The sequence below is a fragment of the Zonotrichia leucophrys genome, chromosome 21 (genome assembly GCF_028769735.1).
Source record: "Zonotrichia leucophrys gambelii isolate GWCS_2022_RI chromosome 21, RI_Zleu_2.0, whole genome shotgun sequence".
NCBI lineage: Eukaryota > Metazoa > Chordata > Aves > Passeriformes > Passerellidae > Zonotrichia > Zonotrichia leucophrys.
The window spans coordinates 1,572,750-1,595,764 of NC_088190.1; the positions used below are offsets into that span (position 1 = coordinate 1,572,750).

General features: G+C 46.5%; 1 protein-coding gene across 1 annotated transcript; it reads right to left on the bottom strand.

Moving 5' to 3' along the window:
- Nucleotides 1-615: 615 nt before the first annotated feature.
- On the bottom strand, nucleotides 616-22,615 carry MXRA8 (matrix remodeling associated 8). Its single transcript, XM_064730720.1, has 10 exons — nucleotides 22,367-22,615; nucleotides 16,555-16,575; nucleotides 13,268-13,579; nucleotides 12,546-12,647; nucleotides 9,944-10,390; nucleotides 5,336-5,494; nucleotides 4,316-4,346; nucleotides 3,731-3,807; nucleotides 2,869-2,946; nucleotides 616-2,222 (listed from the first exon to the last, which is right to left on the bottom strand). The coding sequence occupies exons 1-10, from the start codon at nucleotides 22,413-22,415 to the stop codon at nucleotides 2,197-2,199; spliced, it is 1,302 nt and encodes a 433-aa protein (XP_064586790.1). The 5' UTR covers nucleotides 22,416-22,615; the 3' UTR covers nucleotides 616-2,196.
- Between the last annotated feature and the right edge of the window lie 400 nt (nucleotides 22,616-23,015).

Below are 23,015 nucleotides of genomic sequence, written 5' to 3' on the forward strand. Positions count from 1 at the left end.
CCGCCGCCTCCTGCGACCGCGGCCGTCCCGGCTTTCCTTTCCACGGCCGCCGCCGCAGCCCCGGCTTCCGCAGCACCGCCGCCGCCCGCCCGCCATGGCTCCCCACGCTGCCCTAGTGACGTAACGCACGCATGCGCATTGCTACAATCCCCGCACCAGCTGCTGCCGGGATCAGCCGCACGCATGCGCAGTTCTACTGCACGGCCCGGCCACCATCCCCCCCCCCCCCCCCGCCGCTTTCTCCGCAGCTTTGGTGCACCCCTGTCCCGGTCCCGGCCCCGGTTCCGATCCGCTGCGTGCCGCTGTTCCGCCACAGCCGACATCCCTGTGTCCTGTCCCGCCGCTTCCCGCCGCCACCGGGTCTAAATACGGCACCGCAGCAGGCGAAACTGCAGCGCTTTGAATGTATCCTTCCGCGTCTCTGCCTCTGCCGGACCTCACCGCATCACCGACAGATCCCTCCGCAGCTCGTGACTCTGCACAACCGATCCCCGATATCCCTCCGCGCTTCCTCCCTCCGCACTCCCGGCACCGAGCGGGACTACTTTGTGTCACGATTCGTCCGCGCGGCCACATCCGCGCACACAAACCGTGCGACGAGGAGGGGGAGGCTGGAATGTGGCAGCTGCTTTAATAAATACAGGACAGACAGATAAATTCCGTTCAAACACAGAATAATGTGTTTGAATGGAATTTATGCACCATGTATGAGGTGTATGAATATACAACAGGTTATTGTTTTTAAGGGTTAATCCTCTGTTAACGTGGGTCCTTTTTCGGGTACCTTTTATAGTACCTGGATGTCCGTAACTCTTTGTCTCTGTTGTCTCATGTTGTCCTAATTCAAATTGTCCAAATTATTATTACTCTAATTGTATAACAGAGTATTATACAATATACAATCTTATTGTATATTGTATAATACAATATTGTATAATATTATTACTCTAATTGTACAATATAATAGTAATTAAATGGTTATTTTTATAACCATTTTATTACCATTAAACTTTGAAAATTTTAAAAACAAGTGATTGGCGTTTTTCGCAGGGAGCCTGGAATATAACAGCTGCTTTAATAAATACAGGACAGGCAGAGAATTATTTTGCCCCAGCAAATGCCAACCCTCTGATCCCAACACAAAAGAATTTAGAAAAAGAACTGTTCCCAAACAGCTCCAGAGTCCTCCCCAGTGTTTGGGACAGATTTCTCGACCCAAAATGAGACACTAAACCCTGAAAACTCACCAGCATTAATCCCAAAAGTAGAAAACTCACAAAAATATTTTGATAATTTTCACCCTGGAAGGTGAAAATTTTGATTTTTTTTCCAATCAAATTTTGGGGATTTTGAACCAAAATTTCAGCGTTCTGGGGGCGAAATTTGGGGGTTTTAATTAGAAATTTTGATTTTTTTTTTAGTTCAATTTTTGAGGGGTTTAGGGGCAAAACTTGGGGATTTAAGGGTAAAATTTTGTTTGAGGGCTGGAGCTTTTGCACCTTAGGAACTCTGTAAAATAGGCTTGATTATTCTGATAGTAATAATTGGAGTTTTTAGTAGCAGTACCCTGTATAATTCAATGTGTGCAAAGAATTATGAGTGAGACAGTGTCTAATATTTTAGAGATTAGTGTCAAATATTTTAGTTGTTCATCAGGACAGGGTAGATGTTGGGGAAGATGAAACAGGAAAGCCTTATAAATGTGATTGCCTGGCAAAAGATTTGGAGAATATAGAAACTATAAGCGAGATTGAAATGTTTTTAGGGTTTAAAAAACATGTAACACAGTATGGTGATGTAGTGATTCTTATAAATGGAATTTCCTACAGTATGGAAATGCTGTAGGACTTGTGCCATTGAAACATCAAAGCAAAACCTCTGCTGATTCAGCTCATAAAAATCATTGATGCATAAAATCCAACAATAATTGTCAAGAGAGAAAAGGGGAAGAAGGAGGGAGGGTTGGGAGAGCAGAGGAAGGAGAAAAGGCAACCCAACCCCATAAATGCACACAAGACAGTTTAACTCTTCCATGAAGCATTTGCACCCTTGTGTGGGGGAGAAAAAAGAAAAAAGTGGATGTGGAAAAAATTCTGTGGGAGCTGGAGGGAGATGGAAATAAGAAAATCCATCTCTTTTCCACATTATCTATCTTGGATGGAAGCTTCTGGTCCAGCCAGCAGCTTGGGAGCATCTTCATTTACAATATTCCTTCCTGAAATCTGAAAGCAAATGGAAAACGGGGTCAGTACCTGGAGAGAGATTTAAAACAATTCAAAGAAACACAAAAATATGGATTTTTATAGGGTGAGCATTTGCAGTCACCCAGAACCCTGATATCAAAAATCTCCCCCAGTGAGAGAGATTGAGGGTAAGTTATTGCCCAGAGCCACCCTGCAGGAGAAAATTCCAGGAGAATTCCATCAGGGACAGCTCCTGGGCTCTCCATCCCATCTTGGGGTCATTTCAGCCCCTTTTATTAAATCCTCATTGCCCTGGGGCGAGTCATGGAATCCCAGGGCTGATCACAAGAAAAATTCCAATTTGTGCCGTGCCCAAAGCTTTTAAAAGCCAAATCTTGTGGAAAGCAAGAAAATTTCCAATTTGTGCCATGGCCAAAGCTTTTAAAAGCCAAATCTTGTGGAAAGCAAGAAAATTTCCAATTTGTGCCATGGCCAAAGCTTTTAAAAGCCAAATCACTGCTTGCATCTTGTGGCTCCATGATGAAAGGATGGGAATGCAGCTGCCTTCTCATTCCTGCTTTTGCCATGAGGTTTCTCATTCCTTTTTGGCCATGGCTTGGTCACTCACTGATGGGCTGTTCCCATCAGAACAGCCAGCAATTAAAGGGAAGAAAGTGATAATTACCTTTGTCTAAATCAATGTTCTTTGCTGGGCAGCTTCTGGCTTGCTCAGCCTTCTCCTTCAGGATGTTGTTTTTGTAATCTGTGCAAGGGAGGAGCAGAATTCACACAGGGTATTAAAATAAATCAAGATTTGATGAGCAACACAGAGGTGATCAGCCCTTCCTCGCTGTGCTCTGGGCCTGGCACCTATGATTTCTAGGAATTATTTGTGCAGTTACTCAGCAGGAAAACAGCTCTGAGCTCATTTTAGCCCCTGGCATGAATCAGTTGTGCAAACTTCAGCTCACAGATCTTTCCAGCTCTGGATTGTCTCCTCAAAGCTCACCTGGAGATGACTGAGTTGTTGCTATTATTATTATTATTATTATTATTATTATTATTATTATTATTATTATTATTATTATTATTATTATTATTATTATTATTTAATATATTGATATATACTATAATAAACTATAATATAGTATTAAAAACATTAAAATCAACATAATCATATAATATAGATTAATATATAATATATAAATCTATATTATTATTATTATATTAAAAAATCCTAGATTTTTGCAACCCACCCCCTGCAATTCCTTTCTTTACTTCCAATTTTTTTGTTTGCTGGGGCCTTTACAGCAATTCTTGGGTTTGTCAGCTTTTTCTTTAAAGGTTCTGCCTTTATTGGGGAACAGAAGGTGGAGAAAATGAACTCAGCTAACTCAGGACTTCTCCTTACCCAATTTTGGTCAAATAAAGTCCATCCCCACTTTCAGAGGGTAAAGAATGGCTTAAATCACTTCCAATATCCAAAAGCCATTGGAAATTTCAGATTTCCAGGGATTCTGACCTGGTTTGGTGCCAGGGATACCTACCCAGCCTGATGTCTTCACTTTTGTGTGGGGTCAGATCTGTTGTGTCCACTGTGAATTCTTTAAGGTTCACATCCTTCCTGAAAAGGGAATAAAGGTGGAAAATGATATTGTCTCATTTTTTAATATCTGGCTCTTTTCACATTTTCCCTCTTAGCTTTTCTAATTCTTTACAGAATTTATTTAATTTTAAATTTTTTCCCCACTTGTTTGTCCTGATCTTAGAACAATGGGCAGCCAATCCTGGAATTTCTTTTTTTTTCCACTTTAATCCCATAAAATAGAGTCTGGAGGAGCCCAGCTCCATGATCTTGGCCCCATTTCCCCCCAGATCTGTGCATTATTCCTTTCCCACCACCTCCCAAGAACATCTCACAGAAACTTCACCCCTCAATCAGATCCCAAAGAGCAACAAGAGGAAATTCAATTACAAATCAGCCCCACCATTTTTTCCTTTTACTTCCTCCTCCTAACCACATTTCCAGCTGGTTTAGGCTCTTAGCTGAGGAGGAAATTTAAATTATTTCACTTGAATGCATTCTAAGCCTAATTAATAATATTAATAATATTAAAATTTATTATACTTACTCTCCATATTTCTTCACGTTGTACTCATAACCTGAGCAGGAGGAAAAAGCAGAATGAGCACTCACAGCCAGTCCAGGCCCATTCCTGGGGCTGGTGTTTTTGAGTGGCACCAAAAACCAGTTGTGTGGGGTTTCCAAGCCCAACAACTTCACAAAATCAAAACCTGGACATTTTTAAACCACACCAGCCCTGCAAATCCTGGACACCTGAGCTCCCAAGAGATAAATCCCATTTGTGAAGGGCTTTTTTCTCCCTTCTGCAGGAGGTGATGACCCTGGAGGATTTTTCAAACCCCAAAAATTCCATGAAATCAAGGCCTGGTATTTTTACACCACATCAGACCTGCAAATCCTGGACACCTGAGTTCCCAAGGGATAAATCCCACTTGTGAAAGGCTTTTCTTCTCCCTTCTATGGAGCAAAAGAGGAGTGGGGCTCAGCCAAAGCCTGGATGTGATGACCCTGGAGGTCTTTTCCAACCCAAACTCCACGACATCCAGGCCTGGTCATTTCTACACCAAATCAGCCCTGCAAATCCTGGACACCTGAGCTCCCAAGGGATAAATCCCACTTGTGAAGGGCTTTGCTTCTCTTCTGTGGAGCAACTAAAAGGATAATGAGTGGGGTTCAGCAAAAGCCTGGAGGTGATGAGGTTGGAGGTCTTTCCCAACCCAAACTCCATGAAATCAAGGCCTGGACATTTTTACACCACACCAGCCCTGCACATCCTCCCACTGGGCAAGGACCAGGACACCTGAGTTCCCAAAGGATAAATCCCATTTGTGAAGGGTTTTTCTTCTCCCTTCTGTGGAGCAACTCAGCAAATCATGAGTGGGATTCAGGCAAAGCCTGCATTGATGACCCTGGAGGTCTTTTCCAGCACAAGCAATTCCATAAAATCAAAGCCTGGATATTTTAACACCAAACCAGCCTTTAAATCCTCCCCCTGGGCAGGTCCCTGCTGTTCCAGAGGGGCTCCCTGCTCCTTGCAGGAATTATCCCAGGATTTCCCTGGGCTCACCTCTGTGCCGGCGCCTGCGGGTGACGAGCGCCACGATGATGAGGAGGACGAGGAAGAGCAGCAGGGTGGCCAGGACGTAGCCCAGCTGCTGGAAGAAGTGCATCCTGCCCTCGGGGATGATGACATTGATGACATTGTGGCCCCTGACCACGTTGGGATCTGAGGGAAGGAGAACTGGGAGTGAGGTCACCGGTGGGAATTCCAAATTGCAAGAATTAATCAGTGCCTAAATTATGAATTATCACAATTCCCAGGGTTTAAAATAGGATCCCTTCCCTGAGATGAGTGATTTCTGGCCATCAGAGTGCTCTTGCAAAGGGAATTTCAGCCCCAAACCTTCCAGAGGGTCCCACAATGCTCAGGGAGGAATTCTGAATTGCAAGAATTAATCAGTGCCTAAATTAATATTTATTATAATTCCCAGTGCCTAAATTATGATTTATCACAATCCCAGGGCTTAACAAGATCACTTCCCTGGGGTCAGTGATCCCCGACCATCAGAGTGTTCTTGCAAAGAGAATTCCAGAGAAAAACCAACCCCAAACCTTCCAGAGGGTCCCACAATGCTCAGGGAGGAATTCTGAACTGCAAGAATTAATCAGTGCCTAAATTATGATTTATCACATTTCCAGGTGCCTAAATTATGATTTATTAAAATTCCCAGGGTTTAACAGGATCCCTGGCCATCAGAGTGTTCTTGCAGGGGGGAATTTCAGCCCCAAACCTTTCCAGAAGGTCCCAAAATGCCAGGTGGGAACGCTCAGGGAGAAATTCTGAATTGCAAGAATTAATCAGTGCCTAAATTACAATTTATCACAATTCCCAGGGTTTCAGGATCCCAAGTGTTCTTGCAGGGGGGAATTTCAGCCCCAAACCTTCCAGAAGGTCCCAAAATGCTGCTCTGGGGCCCTTTCAACACAAACTCAAACTGCTCTGTCTCCAGCCAGCAGCTCCTCCTTGCCAAGGGCTGTAATTTATGGAGTGGGAAGAGTTTTCAGAGCCAAAAAAATGAGCTTCCTTTGAAATGAAATAAAATCAATAAAACAAATAAACCCCCCTAAAAAAAGCAGAGGAAAGCCAAGATTCCATTCCTTTGGAGGGTGCAGCAGGATTTCTGCTCCGCAGCACAGGAAAGGGGAGCTCGGAACTTTTATGTGGAACATTTTTTCTTTTGTAGATCTCAAAGAAATAGGTCAATGTTTTACACATGTAAAGAGGAAGTGACTTCTCTGCTTGCAGCAGTCGGAGGAATGGACAAAGGCAGGCCAGGCATGGATGGAATCCCACAGGGCTCTGCTGGGAGAGAGGGATTTTTCCTTCAAAATTGAGCTGAAGAGATTCCCAATACATGGAATTTTCACAGAGAACCAGGCAAGAACAGGATGGAATTCTCACTATTCCCCGGAGGGAATAAGGGCAAAAATGGGGGAAATAAAATCTCAAAAATACCCCAAAAGCCACAGCACCCTTCACAGATGTGTCCTGACTCTTCTGGCAGTGCTGGGACTGCCTCCAGGTTTTTGGGCAGTTTTTTTTCCAATGTTTAAAAACACCAACCCAGCGAAAATCAAATTAAATCAAGCAAGAGTGGGTGGAAATAAACACTCTGAAACCAGAGCTGATGGTTTGCCAATGCCAACAGCACTCCTAGAAAATCAAAAAGCAACATGGAAATCAAAAATCAACAGAGCAGCGCGCTCTGTTTTTGTGGCCCTGTGCTCCACTCCAGCAGAACTTTGATTTTACTGGGATTTCCAGTTGTCCCTGCATACACAGCTGGAAAAACCATGGGATTTCCACCCTGCCAAGCTGAAAAACAACAATTCAAACCGAGAAAGCCACTTGCAAAGCTGCAAACAGCACATGTGACAGCTCTGCCCTGTCCCACCCCTGGCTCACTATGGCTGCCGTAATGAGATGGTGCCACAGCAAACACAGGAATTTCTATTCCTGGGTTTTTGCTTTCCCACAGAGCTTGGGTTTAAACTTCAGGCAAATCTGAGGAGAACGCTGCAAAAACAAAGAGTGGAAACTGAGATTTAATAATTTTGGGCAATGGGATGTGTCCCATTTGATAACTGGGGAATCTGCCCTGGAAACAAAATCTGGCTTCCATCTGTGGATAAGCTCAAGGGCTGTGTGCAGGAACTCTGATATTTGGATGCTCTGGTCTCCAGCCACGCCTCTCAGCACTGCCTGGATTTTCTGGACACCAACTTTAGCCCCAGGGGAAGAGGTTATGTCTCTATGACTTGAGAAAGCCAATTTCTTACAGGAGAATAAACCTATTTAAAAATAAACCTATTTAAAAATGTATGAAATTAATCAAAATTCTGTATTATACAGCCAATAAATATTAAAACACAATGAATATTTGAAAGTGTTAATAAGGAATTATACCCAAAAGACTTTAAAAAAAAAATATTAAACTTGGGGGTTTTGTTTTCTTTTTCTGCCTGAACGAAGTGTGATGGTTTTGAGTTTGGACAGGCTGACAGATGATAGCTCAGTGCAGTGGAAAATATGAAAATTGGTTTATGGCACACATACACACACACCAAAAAAAAAAATAGAAAAGCTGAAGGGTGGAGGAAAGAAAATTCCTGGTGGTTGATTCTGCATGGTCTGGCACCTTGCACAGCCCAAACATCCATGCAAAGGGGAGAGAAGGAGAAAAACTGAAAAACTCTGCTAGGAAGAGTTTGGGAGAGTAAAGGCAGGGCTGCATCAACCCCCTGCCCACACCTCCATAAAAGCATGGGGGAAAGAGAGGCAATAAAAAGGGAAAAAATATAAAAAAATAAAAATACAAAATATAAAAATACAATATATAAAAATACAACCCAAAGCCTGTTTGCCTCAGGGCCTGCCAGCAGTGCAGAACTGCCCTGGGGCACTAAGGAAAGGTGATGGGTGAGAAAAGCAAAATAAATCCTGTGGCAACCCTGGGTTAAAAGCTCCACATTGCCTGGTAATGAAGAACCTGTGACTCTCCTGAGCTGTGGCTGGCTGCTTGCTCTTGGAAATCTCACAGCCTCTGATGTTTATCTGAGCAAAAAATCCTTCTTAGTACAATTGTGGTCCCATTCTGTTAGAACCCTGGGTGTTGAGAAATTCAAACTTTCTGTTCAGACACACTCAGAACCTCTGGAGAGCACAGCATTGACCTGGGGCTGTGGAGAAGGGTTCAAAAGTGGAATTATAGCACTGGAATTGTGGGTGTGGAGTTGGTTAGAAATGTGTAATATCACGGGGAGGAAAACTGAGAGTTTGGGGGTTTAGAATATAGAAATAAATATGAAGCAAGATGGAGGATTTAGGGGGGAGGCAGGTTGTTCTTCTTTACCTTCTTCTTCCTTCTTCTCCACGGGTTTGGGTGGTTTTGTGTAATTGGGCAGAAAAGGGATTAGTTATTGGGTTAGAAGTGGGATTAGTTATTGGGTTAAAAGTGAAAATAATTTAGGTGTCATTTCTTAATTGGACAGTTTAGCCTTAAAAGGCCTTGTAAGAAGAGATAGTGCCCATTTTGTGCCTTGTTAGTGAAATACTGGAGAACTCATGGTTGGGAGGCCATAACACAGATAAGAAATAATAAAACACCTGAGTCTGAACACGAACCATGGTCTCAAAAGCCTTCAATCCCAACCTCAACAGAGGCAGGAAAAGCAAGTTGAGAACCCACAGGATGCCTTTAAATTAATGTGATGACTGCAGCAGTGTCCATCTCTACAGGGACAGCAGGGACCACTCACCTGCAGGGACCTGCAGGGACCGTGATGTTCTCCACCTTCAGTTCCCATCTCTACAGGGACACCACTCACCTGCAGCATGGACTGTGGTGTTCACCACGTCCAGTGTCCAACTCTACAGGAACACCAGAGGCCACTCACCTGGAGAAGGGACCATGCTGTGCCTGGTGATGTTCACCACGTTTAGTTCCCATCTCTACAGGAACACCACTCACCTGCAGCAGGGACCTGAGGGGACCATTCACCTGCAGGGACCTGCAGGGACCATGATGTTCTCCACCTTCAGTTCCCATCTCTACAGGAACACCAGAAGCTACAGGAACACCACTCACCTGCGAGGACCTATGGACTTCACCTCAGGGACCCGGGCATGATGTTCTCCACCTTCAGCTCCCATCTCCACAGGGAAACACCACTCACCTGCAGCAGCAGGGACCTGATGGACTCACCTCGGACCCGGCCATGATGTTCTCCCCTGCAGTTCCATCCTACGGACCCAGGTACGGACACCACTCACTGCGTCAGTGGCAGGGACCCACTGCAGACTGAGGGCCAGTGGTCTCCACTTCAGTCCCTCTCTCAGGAACTCCAGAGCACGACACATAGTGCAGCGATGGACCACTCACCTGAGGACCGTGATGTTCTCCACCTTCAGTTCCCATCTCTACAGAAACACCACTCACCTGCAAGGACCTGATGGGACCATTCACCTGCAGGGACCATGATGTTCTCCACCTTCAGTTCCCATCTCTACAGGAACACCAGAAGCTACAGGAACACCACTCACCTGCAGCAGGGACCTGCAGGGACCGTGATGTTCTCCACCTTCAGTTCCCATCTCTACAGGAACACCACTCACCTGCGGCAGGCACCGTGACGTTGACCCCCCTGCTGTCCCTCTGCGGCTCGGTGACGGCCAGGTGGTAGATCCTGCGCTCGTGCAGCCCGCAGTAGTGGTGGTGCAGGTGGCACGAGTAGGTGCCCTCGTCGGCGCTCTCCAGGCGCGAGATGCGCAGCGAGAAGTCCCCGAGGCCGAAGGCTCCGCGGCTCACGTTCATCTTCTGCCTCAGGAACTGGGGCCCGTAGGAGCGGCGCTCGCCGGACGCGTACAGATCCACCAGGCGGTCGGCGCGGTCCTGGGGCACGCCCGGGGGCTGCCGGTCCCAGTGCACCACCTGCTGCTCCTCCTCGCTGTGCCGCTCCGTCCAGATGTGCTGGCGGTTCACGCACGGCAGCGTCACCGTGCTGCCCTCCGGGGCCACCAGCACCGGCTTCTCGCCGTCCCAGTACTCGCTGGGCTCCTCGTCTGCGGGGAACACAGCTTGGAATGGGTCTGCTCCACCAGTTTTGTCCCACCCATCCTGGTTTTTCCCACATAATTAAGTTTTCCTCCTGTGATGTTTTGTGTAGGTTGACCTAGAACAGAGGCTGGGCAGAGTTACAGAATAAAGTAGAGATTTATTACAAGGATTTCCTCCTCGGGCAGCACAAGAGCGTGGCCTCCTCGCCTGCTGGAGAACACGACTTGGAATGGGTTCTCTCCACCAGTTTTGCCCCACTTGTCCTTTTTTCCCCCACACAAAATCTACTTAAGTTTCCTTCCTGTGATGCTTTGTGAAGGCTGACCTAGACAGATTTAAAAAAGAACAGACTAGACAGATTTAAAGAATAAAGCAGAGATTTATGAAAAGGATCTTCTCCATGGAGCCACCTCGGGCAGCACAAGAGCCTGGCCTCCTCATCTGGTGAGGAACACAACCTTAAAATGGGTTTGCTTCACTACAGAGAAAAAGGAGGAAAAATCTGGGAGATGGGGAGAGGAAAACACACTTCAACCTGAGCAGCAGCTTCTTGGAAATATTTGGAGGGATGCCTTCTGAAAGCTGGTCTAGAACAGAGACTGGACAGAGTTACAGAATAAAACAGGGATTTATGAAAAGGATCTCCTCGATGGATCCACCTTGGGCAGCACAAGAGCCCGGCCAGGGCTGCACCCAAGATGAACCAAAATGGTCCCAAGAAATGGATGATTGGTCACAAAATTATAAGTTCCGCTCCATTTGCATCTTGGAGTGAATTGTCCCATTCCAGCTTTAGCCCATGCAGTCCCATCCCTGTTTTTCTCTCTCCAGCCCACGGGGTTTGTGCTCCTGGGCTGAGATTTGGATCATTTGTCCTTGGTGCCCAGCTGGAGCAGGAATTGTTTTGTGTCCCTGCTCTGTGCAGAGCTCACCATCCCATAATGTGAAGCCCAGACCCGCACACTAAAGCAGCACAGAATGTGAAAAATAAAAAAGCCAAAACCTGAGGCACCACCCAGGTTTCCTTTTCTTGGCAAAAATCAGCAACATTTTAGGCCAATTTGCTGTTGCATGCGTGGACGCAGGCAATGCAAAATTCCCACTCAACACAGAGTGTCAAGGACAGCCAGAGACACCTGAGATTGCTCCCACACCCTGGAATTCTGAATTCCAAGTGTCAAGGACTCCCAGAGACACCTGAGATTGCTCTCATGAAATCCTAAAACTCCCCAAGATTGGAATCCTATAACACACCCCCTCCCAAAATCTTAAAAGGTCAAAATCTTAAAAGTGCCACATGGCACAGCCTGAACATGCACTAACATTAACACCCCTGGCTTTTTCACATTTATTTCAGCAGTTATTAAAAAAAAAACCTTTATCCTCTAACATCCTTGGCCATTTCATGAGCCAAGGCCACTTTCTCCTCCTCCTAACTCAGAGTTAATCTCCTGCTTCAGAGAGCAGGAAGCAAATTCCCTCCACAGGCTAAGAATGGAACGAGGATCTTCATCCCAATCCTCTGAGCAGGAAATGCTTTCCTACCCACAAAGGCCCTAATTACTGGAGGAGCTGCTCTGATTTTGGCTCTTGAAAAAGGAATAACAGAGGAAGCCAGAGCACAGAGGAGCAGCTCGGGGCTCTCAGGGCGTTTTTATTGCAGCAGAGGAGATGCACTCCCAGCCCAGCAGCTCCACTGGTGTCACCCAGAGGTTTAAATGGATTTTTCAGGGGTGCCTGTGTGGGTGGCTGGGACTCCCTGCAGCTGCCAACAGCTGGATGTTAGAGCTGGGCTTAAGGTGGGGTGGGGTTTAAGTACAGAATGGATAGGATAAGCTTAGCAGGAAGAGAACAGGCTGGTGCTTGTGGCTGGGATGAGGGTGGGGATTGTCACCAGGGTGGGATTGTCACCAGGGTGGGACTGTCACTAGGAGCGGAATTGTCACCAGGGATGTGCTGCTGCTACAGCGGGGACAGTTTGGTAATGACCAAGAGCAAACACTGGGCTGAGCAGGCCAAGGAAAATGAGATTTTTGTAAATAAACCCTCTGAAAACCAGAGAAGCAGGCAGCAAACAGCACAGGGAGCACCAGGTTTTCCTGCTGCTGCTTCCCAAGCCTCCTGTGGCACCTGTAAAACCAGAGCTGTCCCCACACCCACCTCTCTTGGCGATGACCAGCTGGACTTTCACAGTCTCGTACAAGTGGCAGTAGTGGTGGTGAAGGTTGCAGGAATAGGTGCCTGCATCACTCTCTGCCACACCTGGAGAGCAGGGAAAAGAGGGGAATTCAGTGGTTTATACTGAGACAATGATGATTTGTGTCATTTGCAGAGAGAGAAATTCAGGGATGGGGACTCCCCCATCTCCCTGGGCAGTTCCTTCCAAACCCTAAAATTCCCCCTGAGAATTCAACTTATTAACCTGGTACCCACAGAATTCACAGAATGACCAGGTTGGAAGGGACCTTAGAGACCATCAAGTCCAACCCATGCCCTAACACCTCAATAAAACCACAAACCATTTATCAAAAACATGCTGTGAACCACCCATTCCCACCAAAACCAGTGCTCTGAGATTGCTCCCAAACCCTGAATTCCAAATGTCAAGGACAGCCAGGAACACCTAAAATTGCTCCCAGACCAGGGATGGGGTCTCCTCCACCTCCCTGGGCAGTTCCAAACCCTAAAATTCCTCCTGAGAATTTGACTTTTTAACCTGATATTCACAGAATTCACAGAATGACCCAGTTGGAAAAGACATTAGAGACCATCAAGCCCAACCCATGCCCTAACACCTCAATCACCTGTTTATCAAAAACCATCCTGTGAACCACCCATTCCCACCAAAACCCATCGAAAGGGGGGCGAAAAACCCTCGCCACCTTTGATCACCAGCGAGAAATTCCCATCTGCAAAGGCATTCTCGGGCATGAGGATCCTGCCCTGGTTGTAGGAGCTGTAGACACGCTGGTCCCCAGCCGAGTACATGTCGCAGAGCCTCTCCATCCTGCCGTCCCCAAAGTAGGAGCTGAGCAGGTCCCAGTGCACCACGCGCTGCCGGTCGTTCAGGCGGTCCTGGGTCCACACCATGCGGTGGCTCTTGCAGGGCAGCACGGCCTGCGAGCCCAGGGCTGCGCTGATGTTCAGCACCGACACCACCACACTGCTGGAGGGGTTGGAGGCATCAGCTGGGACTGGAAAAAACAGCAGAAAAATGAGTTGTGGGGTTGTGGAATTAATGGGATGGGAAGGAAGGGGTGCAATCTCTGCGCGGTTTTTGATTCAGTTTCAAGACCAGCATGGGGCACTGCCATGGAGAATCAAAGAATCCTGAGCTGGAAGGGACCCAGAAATCTCTGATCCAATCCTATCCCTGCACAGAAACCCCAACAACTCCACTCCATGCACCCCTGAGAGGGATCCAACTGCTCCTGGAGCTCTTGGGGCTGGTGGAGCTCTTGGACCATGCCCAGGTCCACACCATGCGGGTTTGCATGGCCTGCGAGCCCAGGGCTGCGCTGATGTTCAGCACCGACACCACCACGCTGCTGGAGGGGTTGGAGGCGTCAGCTGGGACTGGGAAAAACAGCAGGAAAATGAGTTGTGGGGTTATGGAGTTAATGGGGTGGGAAGGAGCTACTGGAATTTCTGCGCGGTTTTTGATTTGGCGTGGAGCGATGTCATGGAGAATCCTGAGCTGGAAGGGACCCACAGAATCTCTGATCCAATCTTATCCCTGCACAGGAACCCCAACAACCCCACTCTGTGCATCCCTGAGAGTGGACTCTGTGCCCTCCTGGAGCTCTTGGGGCTGGTGGAGCTTTTGGGGTTTGGCTCTTGGACCATGGCCAGGTCCACACCATGCGGGTTTGCACGGCCTGCGAGCCCAGGGCTGCGCTGATGTTCAGCACCGACACCACCACGCTGCTGGAGGGGTTGGAGGCGTCAGCTGGGACTGGAAAAAACAGCAGGAAAATGAGTTGTGGGGTGATGGAGTTAATGGGATGGGAAGGAAGGGGTGCAATCTCTGCGCGGTTTTTGATTCGGTTTCAAGACCAGCATGGGGCACTGCCATGGAGAATCAAAGAATCCTGAGCTGGAAGGGACCCAGAAATCTCTGATCCAATCCTATCCCTGCACAGAAACCCCAACAACTCCACTCCATGCACCCCTGAGAGGGATCCAACTGCTCCTGGAGCTCTTGGGGCTGGTGGAGCTCTTGGACCATGCCCAGGTCCACACCATGCGGTGGCTCTTGCAGGGCAGCACGGCCTGCGAGCCCAGGGCTGCGCTGATGTTCAGCACCGACACCACCACGCTGCTGGAGGGGTTGGAGGCGTCAGCTGGGACTGGGAAAAACAGCAGGAAAATGAGTTGTGGGGTGATGGAGTTAATGGAGTGCGAAGGAAGGGGTGCAATCTCTGCGCGGTTTTTGATTTGGCGTGGAGCGATGTCATGGAGAGTCCTGAGCTGGAAGGGACCCACAGAATCTCTGATCCAATCTTATCCCTGCACAGGAACCCCAACAACCCCACTCTGTGCATCCCTGAGAGTGGACTCTGTGCCCTCCTGGAGCTCTTGGGGCTGGTGGAGCTTTTGGGGTTTGGCTCTTGGACCATGGCCAGGTCCACACCATGCGGGTTTGCACGGCCTGTGAGCCCAGGGCTGCGCTGATGTTCAGCACCGACACCACCACGCTGCTGGAGGGGTTGGAGGCGTCAGCTGGGACTGGAAAAAACAGCAGGAAAATGAGTTGTGGGGTGATGGAGTTAATGGGATGGGAAGGAAGGGGTGCAATCTCTGCGCGGTTTTGATTCAGCATGGAGCGATGTCATGGAGAATCCTGAGCTGGAAGGGACCCAGAAATCTCTGATCCAATCTTATCCCTGCACAGGAACCCCAATAACCCCACTTTGTGCATCCCTGAGAGTGCCATCCTGGAGCTCTTGGAGTTAATGGGGTGGGAAGGAGCTGCTGGAATCTCTGTGCGGTTTTTGATTCGGTTTCAAGACCAGCATGGGGCACTGCCATGGAGAATCAAAGAATCCTGAGCTGGAAGGGACCCAGAAATCTCTGATCCAATCCTACCCCTGCACAGAAACCCCAACAACTCCACTCCGTGCACCCCTGAGAGGGATCCAACTGCTCCTGGAGCTCTTGGACCATGGCCAGGTCCACACCATGCGGTGGCTCTTGCAGGGCAGCACGGCCTGCGAGCCCAGGGCTGCACTGATGTTCAGCACCGACACCACCACGCTGCTGGAGGGGTTGGAGGCGTCAGCTGGGACTGGAAAAACAGCAGGAAAATGAGTTGTGGGGTTATGGAGTTAATGGGATGGGAAGCAGCTGCTGGAATTTCTGCGCTGTTTTTGATTCGGCGTGGAGCGATGTCATGGAGAATCCTGAGCTGGAAGGGACCCAGAAATCTCTGATCCAATCTTATCCCTGCACAGGAACCCCAACAACCCCACTCTGCATCCCTGAGAGTGGGCTCTGTGCTCTCCTGGAGCTCTTGGGGCTGGTGGAGCTTTTGGGGTTTGGCTCTTGGACCATGGCCAGGTCCACACCATGCGGGTTTGCACGGCCTGCGAGCCCAGGGCTGCGCTGATGTTCAGCACCGACACCACCACGCTGCTGGAGGGGTTGGAGGCGTCAGCTGGGACTGGGAAAACAGCAGAAAAAAGAGTTGTGGGGTGATGGAGTTAATGGGGTGGGAAGGAAGGAGTGCAATCTCTGCGCTGTTTTTGATTCGGCGTGGAGCGATGTCATGGAGAATCCTGAGCTGGAAGGGACCCAGAAATCTCTGATCCAATCTTATCCCTGCACAGGAACCCCAACAATCCCACCCTGTGCATCCCGGGAGGGATCCAAGTGCTCCTGGAGATCATTCCCTGGGGAGCCTGGGCAGTGCCCCCTCAGGGCGAAGGACCTTTCCCTAATAAATAAAACTTTATCAGACAGATTTCATTCATGTCTTTTATCAGGACTGCACACTCGAGCTGTCCTACCCACCCTTCCTAATCCTGAGCCCAAATTTAATGCAGGTTTAGGGACACCAGTGCATGGGATGGATAATCCATGGAATTTAGGAATGAAAGCCATGGAATCAGTGCTCTCTCTCTCCTCTCATAATCACAAAACCTGGCAGATTTCCAGAGATGCCACTCACCTGAATATGAGCACACAGAACCTGCAAAAAGCAGAAAATAAAGAATGTCACCGACAACAAAATGATAAAAAAGCCACAAACACACTCCAGCAGCCACCTCTATTATTGCCCCACCTATTTCCCCTTACTTGCTAATGCTGATGTTTACATCTGGATGTTTACATCCATTTCCCACTCCAGCCACACTCTTTGTCTGCAGAGTTAATTAATTCTGTGTCACAGTTAATTAATTCTGGGATGCTGTGGACGCAGCAGCTCCCTCCAACCCACACAACTCTGATCCACACAGGAGGAACTCTGCCAGAGATTATCCAATTCCTCTGATTCTGAGGGACTTTGCCAGAATTGAACCAATTCCTCTGATTCTGCATTTCCCTCCTCCAGCCCCTCCTGCTCCTCGTGTGGGAAGGGTCCAGAAGGTCTGCTGGCATCAGGATTTGGATATTCCCAACACAACACCACCATTCATCTCCCCACCCAGCCAAACCCATCAAAAATCACAGGAGGTTTTGTCCTGCTAATGTCAGAGGCGCAAAGTCCTCCAGACAAAGACTGTATTTTTATTTTATTTTTTTTTCAGCCCCGGAATTTATTAATTTCAAATTCAACTCCAGACTGGGGGTATTTTAACACACCCCAAGTGCTGAGAATCAATTTTATTTTTCCTCTTTTTCTATCACAAAGCACCGGGCAGCAGAGAACAAAAAAGGAGCAGCGCTCTCTGTTGAACTGCCAGCTCAAAGGCAATTCAAATAGGAGGGTTTTTCCTTAAAATGGGAGGAAAAGTGCCTTTTCCTTTAAAAGGCAATTCAAATAGGAGGGGTTTTCCTTAAAATAGGAGGAAAAGTGCCTTTTCCTTAAAAGGCACTTCAAATAGGAGGGTTTTTCCTTAAAATGGGAGGAAAAGTGCCTTTTCCTTTAAAAGGCAATTCAAATAGGAGGGTTTTTTCCTTACATTTAAAATCTCAGCATCACAAAGAGAAAAATCAAACCTTGGACAAGGTCTGTGCTCTCTGTCTATAAGAGACATCACAATTCCATCATTTAATTGTTTCTCGTGACAGGCTGCAAAATGTGTCAGCTGCAAGCCAGGACTTAGAAAAACAAAAGAATTATTTAAAAATCCCTTCCACAGCACCAAATCAGCCAGGAAAGATCGGTGTCCAGGTAATGTCCTGTGAACGGGTGTGGTTTGCCCCGGGGCCAGGCGACAATGTCGCGACATAAACGGCGATTTGGGAGCTGGGCAATGTGTCTGAGCTGCTTCCAAGCCCTGCCCCAAGGACAAATTGATTTGGTGGGGCAGGAACATCCTCTGCTGGCTGAGACAGAGGAATGAAGGCATTTACTGCTCTGCTAATGGGAAAAACACGGAGCATGGAATTGACCACAATATTCAGGAATGCAGCACTGGAAATCCAAAAAGCTCTGAGCTCACATCAGCACCTGCTTCTGCACCTTTTTGGAGCCCTGCACCTCCACCTGCCAGGGCAAGGAATTTCCTTTTCCTTCTCCCTTTTCCTTCTCCCTTTTCCTTCTCCCTTTTCCTTCTCCCCTTTCCTTCTCCCCTTTCCTTCTCCCCTTTCCTTCTCCCCTTTCCTTCTCCCCTTTCCTTCTCCCCTTTCCTTCTCCCCTTTCCTTTCCTTTCCTTTCCTTTCCTTTCCTTTCCTTTCCTTTCCTTTCCTTTCCTTTCCTTTCCTTTCCTTTCCTTTCCTTTCCTTTCCTTTCCTTTCCTTTCCTTTCCTTTCCTTTCCTTTCCTTTCCTTCCTTCCCCTTCCCTTCCCTTCCCTTCCCTTCCCTTCCCTTCCTTCCCTTCCCTTCCCTTCCCTTCCCTTCCCTTCCCATTCCCATTCCCATTCCCATTTCCATTTCCCATTTCCTTTCCTTTCCCCATTTCCATTTCCCATTTCCTTTCCTTGAAATTTCCTTCAAGTTCCATGGGATGGAGAATCACTTTGTCTTCTCTGGGTGATGTAACCACACAAAAAAAACTCCAACAAAAAACCCCAACAAAAGCCAATTTGTTCTGTGCCCTGTGCTGACTCAGCAGGATCCCAGAGATACTCTGTGGTCCCGCAGTAAAAAAGAGGAAAGCAGCCTGGAAAACGATTTCTTAATCCCTTGTAAAAGCCAGAGCCAGCTCTCACTTCTTGAATCCCATCCATTTTTCATGTGAAGAATTAAGCCACAAAAAAAACCCCAAAAAAACCCCAAAAAGAACCCAAAAAAAAAAACCTGTGGGCAAACTAGGAGCAAAAGGCTGGGGCTGTGAAAGATGTGTGACATGCTCAGAGCACCCTGGAGCAGGGCAAGGACAGAAAATTGTCCCCTGAGCCCTGTCTGGACAATGCTGGGCTGAATTCCCTCCTGGGACACAGGAAAAGTTCTCCCCCAAATCTGTGGGTGCCAAATCCCTCATTTCTCCCAAAATCCCTGTGTTTGTAGAGGGTTTGATGGTCTCTGTGGGGTCATTACACAATTACATGTAAATTATAAAAAAATTATGGCAAAAGCAGCAGCCAGTGCCACCACGCTGTCCCCAAACCCTCTGGGGGTGGCAGGGGCTCCATCCTGACCCTTTGGGGGGCTGAGAGGCCCTGATGGATTTTTTGGGGACATAAATGAGCCCAGGTTTTTTAAAACCACTGAGCAATGACCAGGAGAAACATCTGGGCTCATCTGGAAGATCTGGGAGATGTGGTGAGCAAACAGCTGATCCCAAACTGCTCCCAGCCCAGCCTGCAAGACTTCTCAGTAAAACTGAATTTCCCCTCAAAGCCAGGCTTTGAAATGGGATTTTTTTTTTTTTTTCTTCTCTAAATCTCGGTGTTTGTTTATTTTTTAAAGGCTTCCTGGGAAGCAGCAGGCTCTGCCACTTCCCAAAAGGATTCCAGAGCCCTGAAACACCAAACCAGCCCCAGCAATTGCTGCCCTCCCTGCAGGTAGGAACACGCAGAGAGCAGGAATGCGCTGCCTCTGCAGAAAGGAGAATCCTTGCGGCTGTGTGTGAAAAATGTGCATTTTATTATCGGCTTTTGGCAAATATTAAAGTGAATGTTATACGTGTTGTGTTAGAAAGTGATGCTGTGTTAATTCTCTTGAGTAGTGGGGTAAATATAGTTTTAGGTTATAAAAAATGTTAAGATAGAAACGATGCTATGTAGGATACTTTTTTAAAAGAAAGGATTGCAGGGAGATAGCAGCCACAGGACACCTGAATCTTTCAGAAAAAGAGAATTTATTGCCCCATTATCAGAAGAAATGAACTTCTTCCCGCCTCAAAGGCGCTGTTAGGATTGGAAGGAAGAAGCTGACACTGACCAGAGAGAATCCTGTATTTAAATGGAATTTACGCATCGCTAAAGAGGTGCATGAATATGCAACAGGCTGTTGTTTTTAAGGGTTAATCCTCTGTTAATCTGGGTCCTTTTTCGGGCTTGTTCTGCCCAGAAAAAGGTACCCAAACGCCCATAAATCTTTGTCTCTATTGTCTCATATTGTCCAAATTATTATTACTCTAATTGCATTACTATTTTATAACCATTTCATTACTAATTAACTTTTAAAATCTTAAAAACAAGTGATTGGCGTTTGTCACATGTGCAAGGAGCCAATCCCCAGCTGGGGCACAGTCAGGATCCCTCAGAGATCTGCCCCAGCTTTTCTGGGATTTTTGCAGAGTTTTAACTTTAGGAATCCTCCCCTGCCCTGTGAGCTTCCCTTGGCTGCAGGCCCGCGGGACGGTTTTGTTGAGCCATTGCAAACACGGAGCTGGGACATTGACACTTGAGGGAGGGATTGCTGTGCAGGAGGGGGCACGGATTTCCTCAGAGCACAGATTTCCCCCTCCCCATCCTCGTTATCTATCTATAAATCTATCTATCTATCTATCTATCTATCTATTATTATTATTATTATTATTATTATTATTATTATTATTATTATTACATATTTATATTTCTATATTTTTATATATTTATATTATATATTTATATATTATATATAATTGAGTGATATATATTTCTATATTATAGATTTATATATATAATATATATTATAATTATTTTTATATATTATAGATACAATTTCTATATTTTTGTATTATATATTTTATATACTATATACTATATATATAGTATATACTATATATAGTATAGTATATATATAATATATATTATATACTATATAATATATATAATATATATTATATTATATATATTACATACATATTATATTATATATATTATATTTTTATATAATTGAGTTATATATTTTATATTGTATATATGTATATATGTATATATAATTGAGTGATATATTTTTATATTATGTATTTATATATTATATAGATTATATTTTTAATGTATTACATATATTTTATATATAACATATAATTGATATATATTTATATATTATATTTATTTATATATGTATATATAAAAATATATATATATATATCACTCAATAACAAGAATGGGGAGGGGGAAAATCTGTGCTGTGAGGAAATCTGTGCTGATATATATATATTTATATTTATATATCTCTAACACCTCAGGTGGCACCTCTGGCTCTGCAGCAGCCCAGCCCAACCTGCTCTTCCTGCCCTGCCAAACCCCACTGGGACTCACTGGGCTGGTTGGAGCTTCTGGAGCACACAGCTGTGGGTTCTCCTCCTCACCATCATCATCCTCCTCCTCTCTAACCCACCCCGCAGCCCGGATTTCTGAGCCTTTTGTCCCCATGAATGATCCCATCCCCTGCCAGCTCCTCAGCCTTGCCCTGGGGCATTGCAGGAATGCCTGGTGACATGGAAACTGGATTAATGAGGGAGCAAAGGGGAGGAGACCCTCCTCATCCTTGATTACCTTTGCACCTGGTTCTCCCCCTGTGGCCAGAGTGGGATCACTAGATTTCCCCTCCTCATTCCCTCATTCGGATCAGATGTTTATAAACACCTGATTTGTGTGGGGTCACAAACTCGATCAGTAGTGTGGGTACGCCCCAATAAATCCAAAATGCACCTGAAGCTGTGTCAGAGACCATCCCTGCTCAGGTGGCACCTCTGGCTTCTCCTCCTCCTCTCTAACCCATCCCACAGCCCGGATTTCTGAGCCTTCTGTCCCTCTGACTGAACCCATTCCTTGCCAGCTCCTCAGCTTTGCCCCGGGGCATTGCAGGAATGCCCGGTGACATGGAAAATGGATTAATGAGGGAGCAAAGGGAGAATTCCTCACCTGATTCCACCCCAGCGCTGAGCAGCTGAGGGGCTCAGGTGGCAGCCACAGCTTTTAAAAACGGCTGGGAAATCACAGGGTCACCAGCCCGCAAAATATTCTCATTTCCTACTCCTTTCTTGCACATTGCTACCCAAAAGGGAACTCTGAGTGTGTCTTTACGCTGACAAGAGGAAAAGAAACCCAAAAACCACACATTCTTTTTTTCCCCCTTGTTCTGAACCCTCTCACACCCCCCCAAGCTGTTTCTGCTTCTTCAAACTTAAATAAAATAATGCTAAATCTATAAATCTGACTCTGAAAGCTTTGCTGTGCTCACAGCCAAGCTTGTTGGGTTTGAATTTGCTGATAGGAAAAACAGAATTGCACAAACATGCTGAACAGAGCTCCAACAACCTCAAACATTTTTCCATTCTCTCCCTAAAAGTGCAGAGAGGAAACTTTCAACTCCCTCCCATGCCCAGATGAAAACAGAGCAAATTTAGGAATCCGAACAAAATCTCACAAAGATAACACCTCAAAATCTTGTAAATCTGAAATAAAAACAAATAACAGCGCAGCAGCAGCTCGGAGCTTACTTTGCTGAAGCAGAATCTGCCACAGGAGGAGTTTCACCAGCTGCTCCATTTCTTCCTTCGGCTCCTCGGGAGTTTTCGCCTCTCTCAAAAAACAACTTCAACACTTTTCTTTTTTCCTTTAACTTTCTTTTCTGTGACTGGAAAACACGATGAGCTCATGGGTTTGCATCCCCAGAGCTCAGATCGAGCAGTTTTTTACCGCACCTCCTTCCCTTCCCCAGCACTTTCTGCAGATCCCTCCCTCGCTCTGACATCAAACCCACAAAACAAATCTCTTCTCCCTCCCCCTGGGGATGGAACCGATTTTCCTGCTGCTTTACTGGATCCAGCTGTTGCTGCCTTTGTCTGACGCTGCTCCGCACCGGGTTTGTGCTGCTGCTGCCTTCAGTGGGGTTTTGATGTCTTCATGTGGTTTTACTTCCAGCTCCAGCCTCCAAAGACAGCCTAGAAAATAATATTTACCCTGTGCTGTGATTTGTAAGCGAGGGCTGGGTGTTTGCAGGGAAATTAAAGTCAATAAATTGAGTATAAAATAGGAAATAAAGTAGCTGCTGCTAGGATATTAAAAGTAAAATTATATATTATATGGAAATTAAAATATGGTAAATTTTTCTGTTTTCTCACATTCTGTTGCTTATGGTTAACACCA